We start from the raw sequence: 15,763 nt of genomic DNA on the forward strand, positions 1-15,763 counted from the left end.
GCTTTGTCGGATTTGATGACTCATCTTGTTTTGTACAGGACCTTCGCACAGGGGAAGTGATTGGGACTGGCCGTCGCCGTAGAGCAGCTCCTCGCCTCTACATCTTGGACTCTTTGCGGCTTCCTTCCTTGGCTACATCTCCAGCGCATGTCCTTTCAGCTACCCTTGCTTCTGTTGCGTCTTTTGCCCAGTGGCATCATCGTCTAGGTCATTTGTGTGGCTCTAGATTGTCTACTCTAATAAAGTCAGGTTGCTTAGGTCATACTTCGGTTGAGTCTAATTTTCATTGTAAGGGTTGTCATCTTGGAAAACAAATACAACTTCCATATTTTACTAGTACTTCTCATTCTGTTGAACCGTTTGATTTGGTTCACTCTGATATTTGGGGTCCTGCACCTTTTGTGTCAAAAGGTGGATATAAATACTATGTCATTTTTATTGATGATCATTCTCGCTACACTTGGATTTATTTCATGAAACGCCGTTCTGAGCTGATTTCTATTTATAAAACCTTTGCTCGCATGATTCACACTCAATTTTCCACTCATATTAAAACCTTCCGTTCTGATTCTGGTGGTGAATATTTATCTGATAATTTTCGCCAGTTTTTGACTTCAGAGGGCACTCTTGCTCAGCTTTCTTGTCCTGGTGCTCATGCACAGAACGGTGTGGCTGAACGCAAACACCGTCACATTATAGAAACTGCTCGCACTTTGTTGATATCTTCTTTTGTTCCTTCACATTTTTGGGGTGAAGCAGTTTCTACTGCGGTTTACCTCATCAATAGACAACCGTCATCCAAACTCTCTGGCAAAACACCTGGTGAAGTCCTTTTTGGAACTCCTCCACGTTATGACCACCTTCGAGTTTTTGGATGTACGTGTTATGTACTATTATCACCTCGTGAACGTACTAAGTTGACTGCTCAATCTGTTGAGTGTGTTTTTCTTGGATACAGCCCTGAACATAAAGGCTATCGATGTTATGATTCATCTTCTCGTCGCATGCGTATTTCTCGAGATGTGAGCTTTAATGAAAACCGACCCTTCTTTTACAACTCTTCCACTCATTCTTCTTTTCATTCCACAGAGTCTACCGCCTTCATGAGCCTTCCTCCCATTTCTGAAACTTCATCAGCATTACCACCTACTGTTTCTACACCCGATGTTCTTATTCCCATCACACCACCTTCCACTTCCACATCATCTCAGTCTTACTCTTCCAAACCACCTGTTACTCAGACTTACATTCGTCGTCCTCGCTCTAATCCCACGGCCAGTCCTGCTGATGATCCTGTTGCCGATACTTGTACTAACAATGATGACTCTCATGTTGTTTTTAATCAGGGGTATCATCTTCGTGACCGTGGCACTATTGTAGCTCCAGAACGTTATGGGTTTTCCCGTGCCGGTGCAGTCATTGCTGAACCATCATCTTATAAAGAGGCTTCTGTTATACCTGAGTGGCAGCGTGCTATGACTGATGAATTAAATGCCCTTCATCGCACATGTACATGGGATGTTGTTCCGTTACCTGCTGGTGTTGTACCTATCACGTGCAAATGGGTCTTCAAAGTTAAAACCAAATCTGATGGGTCTATTGAGCGATATAAAGCTCGTCTTGTGGCCAGAGGTTTTCAACAGACTCAGGGTATTGACTATGATGAGACTTTTGCACCTGTGGCCCATCTGACTACTGTCCGAGCCTTACTTGCTGTTGCAGCCTCATCTTCTTGGAGTATCTCTCAGATGGATGTCAAAAATGCGTTTCTTCACGGTGACCTACATGAGGAAGTCTATATGCATCCACCTCCTGGGATAGAGGTTCCCTCAGGGCATGTCTGTCGTCTTCGTCGAGCCTTGTATGGTCTCAAACAAGCTCCTCGTGCTTGGTTTGAGAGATTTGTTTCTGTCATCAAGGCTTGTGGTTTCTATTCTAGTGATCATGATCCTGCATTGTTCATTCATGTGTCTTCACGAGGCCGCACGTTGCTATTACTATATGTTGATGACATGTTGATTACAGGCGATGATCCAGACCATATTGCTCATGTGAAGACGTACCTGAGTAAGGAATTTCAAATGTCTGACTTGGGGGCACTCAGTTATTTTTTGGGCATTGAGGTTTTGCAGACTCAAAATGGTATTTATCTTTCTCAGGCCAAGTACATACAAGACCTTCTTGATCGTTCTGGTCTTAGTGACACTCGCACTGTTGCCACGCCTATGGATCTTCACTTATCTCTTTGTCCGACTGATGGGACACCTTTGGAGGATCCATCTCGATATAGACATCTTGTTGGCAGCTTAGTTTACCTTACTGTCACCAGGCCAGATATTGCTCATGCAGTTCAGATCTTGAGTCAGTTTGTCTCTGCTCCTACATCAGTTCATTATGGGCACCTACTTCGTGTGCTTAGATATTTACGGGGGACAAAAACACAATGTTTATTTTATGACTCCAATTCCCCACTTCAGCTTCATGCTTACTCTGATGCTACATGGGCCAGTGATCCTACAGATCGTCGCTCCATCACTGGTTACTGTATTCTTCTTGGATCATCCCCTGTTGCTTGGAAATCCAAGAAGCAAGCTGCTGTATCTAGATCTAGTACTGAAGCAGAACTTCGAGCCCTGGCTACTACTACTGCTGAGATTATCTGGATCCGTTGGCTCTTGGCTGATCTAGGTGTTTCTTGTGACTCGCCTACTCTTCTTCGCTGTGACAACACTGGAGCTATACAAATCTGTCATGATCCAGTGAAGCGTGAACTCACAAAACACATTGGTGTTGATGTCTCATTCACTAGATCTCATTGTCATCAGAAGACCATTGATCTTCAATATGTGCCCTCAGAATTACAGCTTGCGGATTTCTTCACAAAAGCACAAACTAGGGCACAACATCAGTTTCATCTACTCAAACTCAATGCTTCAAATCCTCCACTTCCGCCTTGAGTTTGACAGGGGGTGTTAAGGCCCATAAGGCCCATATATTATTGACTGCCTATATATATGCTACAGTACCCCGAGGGGATCATTATCTCACCTAATCCAGGTTAGTCACAGTCACCCATGGGGACGGAGACGCTCTCAATGAAGATGATGTGATGAAATTTGGTGTTGTCCCTTGAGATGGGCATGCCGACGTCCAAGATGTGGTGACAAAATTGGCTGGCGATGCTGCCCTTGGAGATGGGGACGCTGGTTGCCAGGATGGCGTGACGAAGGCGGCATGCGGCGCAACCCATGGAGATGGGGACGTCGGTTGCCAGGACGGCATGGCGAAGGTGACATGCGGCGCAGTCCATGGAGATGGGGACACCGATTGCCAGGATGACGCCGCGATTGGCAGCAGATGCCATGAGATCAGATCGAAACCCAAGCTATCCGATACCAGATGTTATGGTCGCTAGATCGGTGAGGGATTGGAGAGGGGTATCGATGGGCAGGAGCGTCGGCCGGGGGCCTCTGCCCACGACCGAGCAAGAGTAGGGTTTCTCCCTTCTAATTCTTTTTTTTTCTCGAAACACGCAAGAGAGCTGCGTATAATTTATATTAAGAAAGAGATATGTCTGAGAACAGACCGGGGTACAAACGACTCCTTACGGAGGTCGAAAACACAAATACAGAAACACACTCATCCCTTATCTATGACACAACAGCAGACCCTCCTAGTCTTAAGGCCAAATGCCCCTAAGCCCTCTAGCCTCGGCCATACCCCACAGCGTAGCATCCTCCTGGATATGCTGCAGGATATCTCTAGTGCTCGGGGAAGCTCCCTCGAAGACACAGGTGTTTCGATGTTTCCACAACCACCAAGCTACAAGGATTACCAACATGTTAAAACCTTTTCTCTTCTCTTTAGAAACCTGGCCTTCGGCATTGCTCCATCAATCTTGGAAAATCATGTCCTCAGGCCCAGGCGCCAGGTATTGCAGCCCCACTTTACACCACACCTGCCACCAAATGTTTCTAGAGAACACACAAGAGAGCAAAATATGCTGGACTGTTTCTTCATGTTGATCGCAAAAAAAAAGAGGCATTTGTCATGATGATCCATACCTCGCCGGGCCAATCTGTCAGCCGTCCAACACCGGTTGAGAGAGGCTATCCAAATGAAGAATTTACATTTTGGAGGAGCCCAACTCTTCCAATTTTGGAGAGAGGCTATCCCTTCTAATTCTTGCCTACTTTATTTCTCATCCATTGATTACATAAATAGGCCGACTGACCGCCCCTGTCTAGCTAGAGATCCTTATCTCCTTAAAACTCTCAACAAACTACTAACTGATAACCTTCCTAGATAATTTCAACTAATCTCCTAAATAATCTCAACTAATCTTCTAATCTTATCTCTAACTATCCTTATCTAATCCCCTTGGAGGACCCATGTCTGCTGCTGCCGCAGCCCCTCTGTGGGCCTCCTTAGGCCCTGACATCATCAGTTGTAAATGAGAGATACCCAGCCCTCCAAATTATGTTGGCCGAGTGACCTTGGACCAGGCCACTTGACAATGCCATATGTTTGCATCTTTTCTTCCTTTCCAGAGAAAGCTTCTTCTGATTTTGTCAATGGCCTTAAGTGTCCAAGCAGGAAGGTCTATTGCCATAGGCCCATAGCTACATATAATAACATGGAGGTGAGTACAGATTGTACAAGCATTTTCCTTTCAGCTTTTGTCAACAGGTCTGCCTTCCAGCTATGGAGCTGATCAGCTATCCTATCAATGATTGGTTGAATGTGCTGTTTACTGAGTTTCCTTAGAGATAGAGACACCCCAAGTATTTGCAAGGAAAATTGGCTAATTGGTAGGGAGGAAAACCTGGATGACAGCAACATCTTCATGTGAGCATTGGGTAGGAAACACACTACTTTTCTCCATGTTTGTTCTCAGACCCGATGCATCCCCCAAAAGCTTAAGAATATCAAATTTGATCCCAAGATCAACAGCTGCTGGATGGAGAAAGATCACCACTGTCCTTCCTGATAGAGGCTGCAAAAGGCTAACATCTGCTGCCTTCTTTACCATGTAGAATAAGACATCCATGACTAAAATGAACAACATGGTGGACAGATGATCCCCTTGTCGAAGTCCCCTTTGATGCAGGATGGTGTGTCCTGGTCTGCCATTAATCAACACTTGTGTAGATGCAGAGGCCAGTAGTCTGCTGACTATATATCATGCCAAATTGGCCCAAAACCCAGATGCTGCACGACCACAAGTAAGAAAGGCCAAGACTGTCGAAGGCTTTGGTGATGTCCAATTTCAGAAGGATCCTTGCAAGTTTTTTTTTGATGGAACATCCTAGCTGTCTGCTGAACAAGCATGAAGTTGTCTAGAATAGATATGCCTCTAATAAAAGCACTCTGGTTAAGAGGCACTATCTGTTCCAGCTTCCAAGATAATCTGTTGGCCAGTAGCTTAGTGACGAGCTTAGCAAAGGGATGTACCAAACTTATAGGTCGAAAATCCTTCACATGAGTAGCTTCCTGCCTTCCTCCTTAGGAAGGAGAGAGATATATGCTGAGTTGTTTTTTTACTAAACACAATATTCTATTTAATATCTAGATTGCTGAGCAAGTTATTTTTTGTTCTTTCTTAAACTTGTTTGAAAACCAATGTACCTCTGTTCCACCAGTCTTTATTTTGACCTGCTAAGAAAACATAAATTTAGATTGCCAACTTGTTTGTGCTAAATTTCTACAATTTGTTTTGAATAACAATTTAACAACAAAACTTTGGAGTGAACATATCTGGGATTCAATTGTTCATTCAATCGAGTATCATGCTTTTACATAAGTATCTCTTCTGCTTCCCTGTGGTAATCTCTTTCTATATATACTAAGTGCTAAAAATTATTTCAGAGTCTGTACATGCTGAAATGGGGTCTATTAGCGATGCTGAGCGTGAATTGCAGCTTGTTGAAGAAAAAATACATGATGCTGAGCAGGTGTGATTCTCTTATTCTAACAAGTTCTAGTTTGTGTGCTTTAGTGTTGGTTTGTGGGATTTCCTTCAGTTAACAATATGGCTGCCACAAATCTGATAAATTTGGTAAAAAATATGCAGCATTGCAAGTTGCAGCTTATGGTCTTTGTAGATGTAACAAAAGTTAGGCTTCAAACCCTTGATGGGTCAAGCTCCCTGCAGAATTGAGACTTAACACACTGGACACTCTGATTTTGTGCTGCTGAAAGCTGTCATATTTTCTGTTCTTGATGACCTATTATATATAGCTGAAAGCTGTTACAAAAGTCATGACCTTGGTGGCCTGGAACCAGATTGTAGTGGTGCTAAAACTGAGTGCACGATGACCAACAACCCGGTGCATGGCTAACTCCTCTGACTCCTAACAGAAACAAAACCTGAGTTCAATTAAGTAGCAACTAACAACAACGAAAGCATCCTTGGATTGCTAGATCTTTAGCTAGTGTTTGTTTTCGATCTGCTGTTGGTCGTGTTTCTCTCTGTTTTTTAGTCATGGATGGGTTCATGTACGCCTATTGGTGGCTGCCGTAAGGAGGTTCTACGTACTGGTCCTCTAGGACCTTAATTTCTTTCTTAATATAATGACACAGTTCTCCTGCGTTTCTGAGGGAAAAACAACGAAAGCAAACCGGCAGACTCACTGGCTGAATTAATACAAGGTTTATTCTGATACTCCCTCACCAGAAGTCAGAGCTGTAGTTCTCTTTTCACAGATTACCTTACTAGGCCATGGTCGAAGAAGAACGTCAAACCAAAAGAACATCAACTTACGGTGTGTTGATGTATTATCTTGTCTTGTGGGATTTGCTGCAAGAAGTTGAGCTACAGGTAGGCGTTGAGAACAGACAAGTGTTCAGACTTGCTGCGGATGGAAAGTACTCGGCCAAGCTGGTGTATGAGTCCTTTTTTATTGGTTCGATTCAGTTTGAGCTAGCTGACATAATATGGAAATGATGGGCTCCTGCTAAATGCAAGTTTTTCTTGTGGTTGGCTGCCCATTGAAAATGTTGGACTGCAGATAGGTTAAGCAGGAGAGGGCTTGACCATCCAGAGAATTGCCCTTTATGTGATCAGCATCATGAATCTATTGATCATCTTTTGACAAATTGTGTGTTTGCTAGAGAATTTTGGTACCACTTACTAAGTCAAGTGAATCTTCAGTTTCTTGCTCCACAGCCCGAAGACATGAGCTTTGTGGTTTGGTGGAGTTTGGCGGCTGGTCAGATTAGTGGGGTTGCTAGGCGAGGTCTAAACACTCTAATTATTCTTGGAGCTTGGACTCTTTGGAAACTGTTGTGAACTGCGATGCACTCGCAAGATAGTCCCAATACTCCTCCCTCCTGTAGGAGGCCCTAGGAGTAAATCAAATCTATTCTTCTTGCTTATCTCTACTAAAATCCTGCCCCTCCTTATATAGAGAGGTAACCCTAACTTAATAGCTAAGCAACATAACAAACCCTATCTGGCCGGCACTGTTCATGTGCTACAGTAACCGTGCGTGAACAGTGGCCGCGGCTAACCTAACCCTGATGACCTAGCTAATGGGCTTAAGGCCTATAACAACCCATAACAGAAACACAGAAATATAGCTGTGTTTGATAAAAAATCTCCCAACATTGAAGAGGCAATTCGTAAGGATGATCAAGAAAAGGAGATGTGGAGTCGTGATGGGCTAGCGATCTTTCGCTCCTCACAGCCCCCATTCCTGTTCTCTCGGTCTTGGTCGGTCGTGTTTCCTTAGGACTTTATGGATCAATTCATGTATTTTTGTTTTTGACCTCTATAAGTTGGCTTTGTGTCTGTGTTGTTTTTGGTCTCTGTAACTTATGAATCGAGTGTTTTAGGCTTTATAGCTTAATCCTAACAAACTTGCAGCTAAGTTTTGGCACGGAGGCCGAACTAGAACTCGATCGACCCCTTGCATAAACGCCCTAATGCCAAAGCTAACCTTGTCGATGAACGCATGACCAAGCGCACCTAAAGTCCTTGGTCAGCTTGCACCCTGCGGGGGCTACAGATCGGTTGACGAAGGCTCCCACAAATGCCAAAAGCTGGCACCTGCCGATGCGTGCCGATTGCGACGACACCTGCAACACATCTCGAGCGGATACCGAAGTCAGAGCGGCAGACTCCCGAAGACCGGAGACTTCGCCATCGATGCCCTTCCCGTTGAGATGCCTCGTTGGACTACATGGAGGGCACCCAACATAGCCGTCAGCAAAGACGAAGACACCATGATACCCGAAGGCCCCGGAGAGGTGAAAAGACAACAAATCCATAGGTTGTGGTTCGTCCTGCTGGGCCCACTAGTCAGTCTGATGGGTGTGTAAGTGACCTAGTGTAACTGGCCCTGGGCGTCACTGTATTGTAAATACCTTGTTGCACATCATATTCCAGGAAAGTAGAAGGTGATCGGGGGCATAAATGTACTTAGGCCCACCACCCTCGTCCTGTAGTTGGGCGAGACACGCTTGACAAGACATTTGAGCTCTCAGCCATTCGTTTTGTTGTGCCACTTGTCACCTTGGGCTACAGATGGATTGACGAAGGCTCCCACAAATGCCAAAAGCTGACACCTACCGAGGCGTCCCAATTGCGACGACATCTACAACACATCTCGAGCAGATACCGAAATCAGAGCGGCAGACTCCCGTAGACTGGAGACTTCGCCATCAACGTCCTTACTGTTTAGATGCCTCGCTGGACTACAATGAGGGCGCCCAGCGTAGCCGTGAGCAAAGATGAAGATGCCATGATATCTGAAGGCCTTGGAAAGGTGAAAAGACAATAGAGCCATAGGTTGTGGTTCGTCCCATCAGGTCCGCTAGTCAGTCTGATAGGTGAGTAAGTGCCCTAGTGTAACTAGCCCTAGGGTGTCACTGTAATGTAATTACCTCATTGCACAACATATTCCGGAAAAGTAGAAGGTGATCAGGGGCATAAATGTACTTAGGCCCACCAACTCCCGATCACCCTATAAATACCCCCGTCCCGTAGTTGGACGAGACACGCTTGATAAGACATTTGAGCTCTTAGCCATCTGTTTTGTTGTGCCACCTGTCACCCCCTGTTCACGAGTGCTTGGGCTACAGATTGGTCGACAAAGGCTCCCACAAATGCCAAAAGCTGGGACCTGCGGAGGCGTGCCAATTGCGACGACACCTGCAACACATCTTGAGCGGAGACCAAAATAGAGCCGCAGACTCCTAAAGGCCGGAGACTTCGCCATCGATGCCCTTCTCGTTGAGATGCCTCGTTGGACTACATGGAGGGCACCCAACGTAGCCGTCAGCAAAGACGAATACGCCATGATACTCGAAGGCCCCGGAGAGGTGAAAAGACAACAGACCCATAGGTTGTGGTTCGCCCCACTGGGCCCACTAGTCAGTCTGATACTCTGATGGGTGTGTAAGTGCCCTAGTGTAACTGGCCCTGGGGTGTCACTGTATTGTAATGTCCTCGTTGCACAACATATTCCAGAAAAGTAGAAGGTGATCGGGGGCATAAATGTACTTAGGCCCACCAACTCCCGGTCATCCTATAAATACCCCCGTCCTGTAGCTGGACGAGACACGCTTGACAAGATATTTGAGCTCTCAGCCATCCGTTTTGTTCTGCCACCTGTCACCATGTTCACGAGTGCTTGGGCCCACTGCTTTCAGACCCAACACTAAGCTTACACAAAACTCTCCTAAGAAAATGGAAACAAACTAACTGACAGCATAGATCTCCTGGTGATGACCACAACTTGGACTTAGTGCGTGAGATGGGCATGTTTAGGGTCGTGACTCAGTCACACATACGTTTACTGTGTTGGTACTTGGTATACTTCAGCGACCCTCAACTGACAGCTCATCCTCGAGTTGAAAGGAGGGATAGGTCTCAGGGAATGCTGTCATAGGCTCCCCGGCGTATGTGTGACTGGGGCTATGTGTGAGGGAAGGCCCCCCGACGTGGGAAACAGAGGCGCGACTGATGGAATAAGTCATGTGGTCAGCAGCAGTTGCAGTTTTGACTGCAGCAGCAGTTGCAGCAGGACAACATGCAGCAGCAGTCTTTTGACTGCGTAGGACAGCAGTAGCAGCAGTCTTTTGACTGCGCAGCAGCAACAACCTTTTGACTGCTGCAGGTAAGCAGCAGTTGCAGCAGGACAACATGCAGCAGCAGTCTTTTGACTGCGCAGGACAGCAGTAGCAGCACAACAGAGGACAACAGTAGCAGCACAACAGTTTTTGACTGCACTTTAGTATCTAAAGGACAACACCTGTGTGCTGCAGCGTGTAGTGTAGTGTGTAGTGCAGCCCCTATAAATATGTGTCCCCAACCCCTCTAAGGGTATGGCATTGTGTAGTGTTTGAGGAAATAAACAGAAAATTGCCCCAACTCATAGTGTTATCCTCTTGATGAGAGTTAGAGTCCCTCTACTTACAATTGGTATCGGAGCCAAACTATCCTGCAGCCTAAACATCTCGTGCTCATCTCCTTCCCGCGCCTCTACACACACTCAGTCGGCAACAAGAGCTCCAACTGTTCCTTCCTCCCCTGCTCAGACGAGTAGCCTTTCGTCTGAGACAACCTCTTCCACACGCAGCGACCCCTCACTAGCCCACCATGTCCCTACGCTCGGCCACTTCGAGTGCGCGGCGCCAGCAGGAGGCCGAGGTCGCCGCGGCACAAGAACGCTAGCGAGCAGCTGTAGCGACAGCGGCGAGGGCAGCACGGTTGGCGGCGGCGGAACTGGCAGCGGCGAGAGCGGAAGTAGAAGCAGCGGAGTCGGCGGATGCTACACGTGCGGCGGCAACAGAGCTTGAGGTTCTGCGTGGCAGTAGAGCTGGCAGCTCTGCTTCTGTCGACGACAACACCGATAAAAGCTCAGGCTGGCGAGGGAAGCAGCGCGAGAGCAGGCGGCACAGTGGATAGCCGCGCATCCCCATGGGGGCGCGCGTGGCGGCAGCCCAGATAGGCGCCGACGCGCTGACGACGCTCCAGGCGAGGGCGCACGCGACGGCAGCCCAGACGGGCGTAGACGCGCCGGCGGTGCTCCTGGCGGCGGCGACCGAGTCGACGGAGATCGCGGCCTCTACAGGCGGCGCGGTTCTCCCTCCCCGGATCGGTACCATGGTCGCCGCATGGCCTATGCCATTGTCAGGGACATCGGTCCCGGCGGTGGGTGGCCTACCCTCACCAAGACCAACTACGTCGAGTGGGCCGCGGTGATGAGGGTACGGCTCCAGGTTTGCCACATGTGGGAAGCAGTTCGGTACGACGACGTCGACTACCACGAGGATCGGCGGGCGCTGGATGCCCTCATTGCTGCAGTCCCGCCCGAGATGCAGTTTTCGCTTTCCCAGAAGCGGACTGCCAAGGAGGCCTGGGACGCCATCGCTGCGACCCGCATCGGCAGCGATCGTGCCCGCAAGACCACACTGCAGGCACTTCACAAGGAGTGGGAGAACTTGGCCTTCAAGCCAGGTGAGGATGTTGATGACTTTGCTCTCCGCCTCAACACTCTGTTGCAGAAGATGGTGCAGTTCGGCGACGACACCTACGATGAGGAGAGAGCTGTTGAGAAGCTCTTCCGTTGCATCCCCGAGAAGTACAGGCAGATTGCTCGCTCGATCGAGTCTCTGCTAGACCTCTCCACGATGACGATCGAAGAGGCGATTGGTCGCCTCAAGGTGGTCGACGGCGACGAACCACAGGCTCTCTCTGGGCCTATCACTATCGGCGGGAAGCTACATCTAGGGATGTTCCTAAAACATCTGAATTGTATCACAAATCTAATATTTTAGCATAGATATACATAGAATTTAAAATTAATTTTCGGCAAGGTTATTAAGAATATTATGAAGTATTTAAATAAATTTTTGTATAATTTTTTTGTACATTATTTTCTCCCTACAACAAAAAGGTGAAAAAACATCCGAATCCGTATTCGGATAGACATCCGAATTTTATATGAATTATTTAAAAAGATATAGAATGAATTTAATGTTTATTTTTTGTGAAGATTAATAGTCTCAATGCTAAAAACAAGAATATAAATTTACATAGCAAATTCTATATGTTAGTTGTTCACAATCGAAGAAAGAAGACCAAAAAAATGACATCCGAATAAATATCCGGATCCATCCCTAGCTACATCTCACTTGGGAGCAGTGGGAGGCCTGCCAGGGTGACAAGAAGAAGGGGGAGTCCTCCTCGACACGAGGCCGCAAACGCGGCAAGCCGCACAAGGCGCGTGGAGGCGCCCAGGCCGGGGCGCGAGGACATGCTGAGGGTGGTGCCCGTGGAGGTGCCCAAGGCGGCGCCGTCGGCAACAAGAAGCCGACACGAGACGACGGCTGTCACAACTGCGGCAAGCTTGGCCACTGGGCAGGGACTGTCGGCAGCCACGACGTGGCCAGGCCAACGTCGCACAGGCGGAGGCAGAGGAGGAGGCCCTGCTCCTGGCACATGCAAGCATTGAGCCATCTCCAGCGGCACCGGCCGCAGTGGCACTCCTCCACCTTGATGAGTCAAAAGCACGCGCTTTCCTCGGCGACGGCTCCAGCAAAGACATGATCGAAGGATGGTGCCTCGACACCGGCGCCACTCATCACATGACCGGCCGACGGGAGTTCTTCACCGAGCTTGACTCTAGCGTCCGAGGCTCCATCAAGTTTGGGGACGCCTCCGGCGTAGAGATCAAGGGCGACGGCTCAGTCGTCTTCACCGCTGCGTCTGGTGAGCACAGGCTGCTCACCGGAGTCTACTACATCCCCGCGTTGAGGAACTCTATCATCAGCTTGGGACAGCTGGATGAGAACGGTTCGCGAGTGGAGGTCGAGCACGGAGTCATGAGGATTTGTGATCCCTCTCGTCGCCTTCTTGCCAAGGTACGCCGGAGTCCAAATCGGCTATACATCCTCAATGTGAAGGTGGCACAACCTTGCTGCCTTGCTGCTCGTCGAGAGGACGGGGCATGGCAGTGGCACGAGCGCTTTGGGCACCTTAACTTCGAGGCCCTCAAGCGGCTCAGTGCCAAGGAGATGGTACGAGGCCTGCCGTGCCTTAATCATGTGGAGCAATTCTGCGATGTCTGCGTGTTGACAAAGCAGAGACGGCTCTCCTTTCCCCAGCAGTCGAGCTTCCGAGCCAAGGAGAGGCTCGAGCTCGTGCATGGGGACTTGTGTGGCCCGGTGACACCAGCCACACCAGGAGGACGACGCTACTTCTTGCTGCTCGTCGACGATCTCTCGCTACATGTGGGTGATGATCCTTGGCAGCAAGGGAGAGGCTGCGAACGCCATCAGGCGTGTGCAGGTCGCTGCGGAGGTGGAGTGTGGCCGCAAGCTGCGTGTGCTGCGCACCGACAACGGCGGCGAATTCACGGCGGCTTAGTTCGCGTCGTACTGCGCGAATGAGGGCGTTCAACGCCACTACTCTGCGCCGTACAGCCCGCAGCAGAACGGCGTCGTCGAGCGGCGCAACCAGACGGTTGTGGGGATGGCTCGGGCTCTCCTCAAGCAGAGAGGAATGCCGACTGTCTTCTGGGGAGAGGCGGTGGTGACAGCGGTCTACATCCTCAACCGCTCGCCCACCAAGACACTCAACGGGATGACACCGTACGAGGCTTGGCATGGGCGCAAGCCGGCGGTCTCTCACCCACGGGTCTTCGGCTGCCTCGCGTTCACCAAGGAGCTTGGCCACATCGGCAAGCTCGACGACAGGAGCACCCTGGGGGTGTTCATTGGCTACGCGGAGGGCTCGAAGGCCTACCGCATCCTTGACCCAGGAACACAGCGTGTGCGCACGGCGCGTGACGTAGTGTTCGACGAAGGGCGAGGATGGGCGTGGGACAAGGCGGTGGACGACGGCACGACTCCGACGTACGACGATTTCACCGTCGAGTACGTCCACTTTGAGGGAGCTGGGGGAGTAGGCAACTCTTCTCCGAGCAGGTCTACCCCAGCCCCCAAGTCTCCACCGACTCCAGCGCCACGCTCTCCAGCTCCGGCTACAACGAGCTCTTCACCACCACGCACTCCAGCCACGACTCTGGCTACACCGAGCTCTTCGCCACCACGTACTCCAGCACCGACGGTACCCTCTCCGGGAACGTCCTCTCCGACACCAGCTCATGTCGAGCACGACCCAGTGGAGCTCGTGACCCCGCTCTCCCGCGACGAGGAGCGCGTCGACGCGTGCTACGACGACGAGCCGTTGCGGTATCGAAGGGTGGAGGGCCTTCTCATCGACCCGTCGGTGCCGGGCCCTGCGTCTCGCATTCTGGCAGGAGAGTTGCATCTTGCATGCGACGATGGTGAGCCTCGGTCTTTCGCGGAGGCCGAGAAACATGCGGCTTGGCGTGTCGCGATGCAGTCGGAGATGGACGCGGTTGAGACGAACCGCATTTGGGAGCTCGCTGATCTCCCTCATGGTCATCGCGCGATCACCCTTAAGTGGGTGTTCAAACTGAAGAGGGATGAAGCCGGCGCCATCGTCAAGCATAAGGCTCGCTTGGTGGCACGCGGTTTCTTGCAGCAGGAGGGGATCGACTTCGACGATGCCTTCGCCCCTGTAGCACGGATGGAATCCGTGCGACTCCTCGCGCTGGCAGCCCTGGAGGGCTGGCATGTTCATCACATGGATGTCAAGTCGGCGTTTCTTAACGGCGACTTAAAGGAGGAGGTCTATGTACACCAGCCGCCAGGTTTTGCGATCCCTGGCAAGGAGGGCAAGGTGTTGCGCCTGCGCAAGGCCCTCTACGGCTTGCGACAGGCACCAAGGGCGTGGAATGCCAAGCTGGATTCCACGCTCAAGAGGATGGGCTTCATGCCAAGCCCGCACGAGGCGGCCATCTATCGGCGGGGCAATGGAGAAAATGCCCTGCTGGTGGGTGTCTACGTTGACGACTTGGTGATCACCGGCGCCAAGGATGCAGAGGTGGCAGCGTTCAAGGAAGAGATGAAGGCCACCTTCCAAATGAGTGACCTGGGGCATCTCTCCTTCTACCTGGGGATTGAGGTGCACCAGGGAGACTCCGGGATCACACTTCGCCAGATCGCCTACGCCAAGCGCATTGTTGAGCTGGCTGGGCTCACCGACTGCAACCCAGCTCTCACTCCGATGGAGAGGCTGAAGCTGAGTCGCGACAGCACGACGGAGGAGGTGGACGCTACACAGTACCAACGTCTTGTGGGGAGCCTTCGCTACCTCGTCCACACACGGCCTGACTTGGCATACTCCGTCGGCTACGTGTCAGTTTCTGCAGCGACCGACGACGGAGCATGAGCAGGCTGTGAAGAGGATCATCCGCTATGTTGCGGGGACTCTCGACCACGGTCTCTACTACCCGAGGTGCCCTGGGGAGGCACACCTTGTCGGGTACAGCGATAGCGACCACGTCGGCGACATCGACACCAGCAAGAGCACAAGCGGGATCCTCTTCTTCCTCGGCAAGTGCCCCATCAGCTGGCAGTCGGTCAAGCAGCAGGTGGTGGCCATGTCCAGTTGCGAGGCCGAGTACATAGCGGCCTCCACCGCTTCAACTCAGGCGCTCTGGCTTGCTCGCCTACTCAGTGATCTCCTCGGGAGAGACGTTGGAGCAGTTGAACTTCGGGTGGACAGCCAGTCCGCCTTGGCATTGGCCAAGAACCCCGTGTTCCATGAACGGAGCAAGCACATCCGGGTGAGATACCACTTCATCCGTGACTGTTTGGCAGAAGGGAGCATCCATGCGCGCTACATCAACACCAAGGATCAGCTTACCGACTTGCTCACCAAGCC

At 50.3% G+C, this 15,763-nt stretch overlaps 1 protein-coding gene across 1 annotated transcript in view; it reads left to right on the plus strand.

Annotated features, from left to right (window-relative positions):
• The window catches only part of LOC100383441 (Structural maintenance of chromosomes protein 6B), a 43,368-nt gene that overhangs the window by 21,762 nt on the left and 5,843 nt on the right, over positions 1-15,763 (plus strand). Inside the window, exon 19 of the mRNA NM_001176091.1 lies at positions 5,869-5,954. Coding sequence (NP_001169562.1) covers positions 5,869-5,954 — 86 coding nt within the window. The remainder of the gene's footprint in view (positions 1-5,868; positions 5,955-15,763) is intronic.

The sequence above is a fragment of the Zea mays genome, chromosome 7, assembly GCF_902167145.1.
Source record: "Zea mays cultivar B73 chromosome 7, Zm-B73-REFERENCE-NAM-5.0, whole genome shotgun sequence".
Classification (NCBI taxonomy): Eukaryota; Viridiplantae; Streptophyta; class Magnoliopsida; order Poales; family Poaceae; genus Zea; species Zea mays.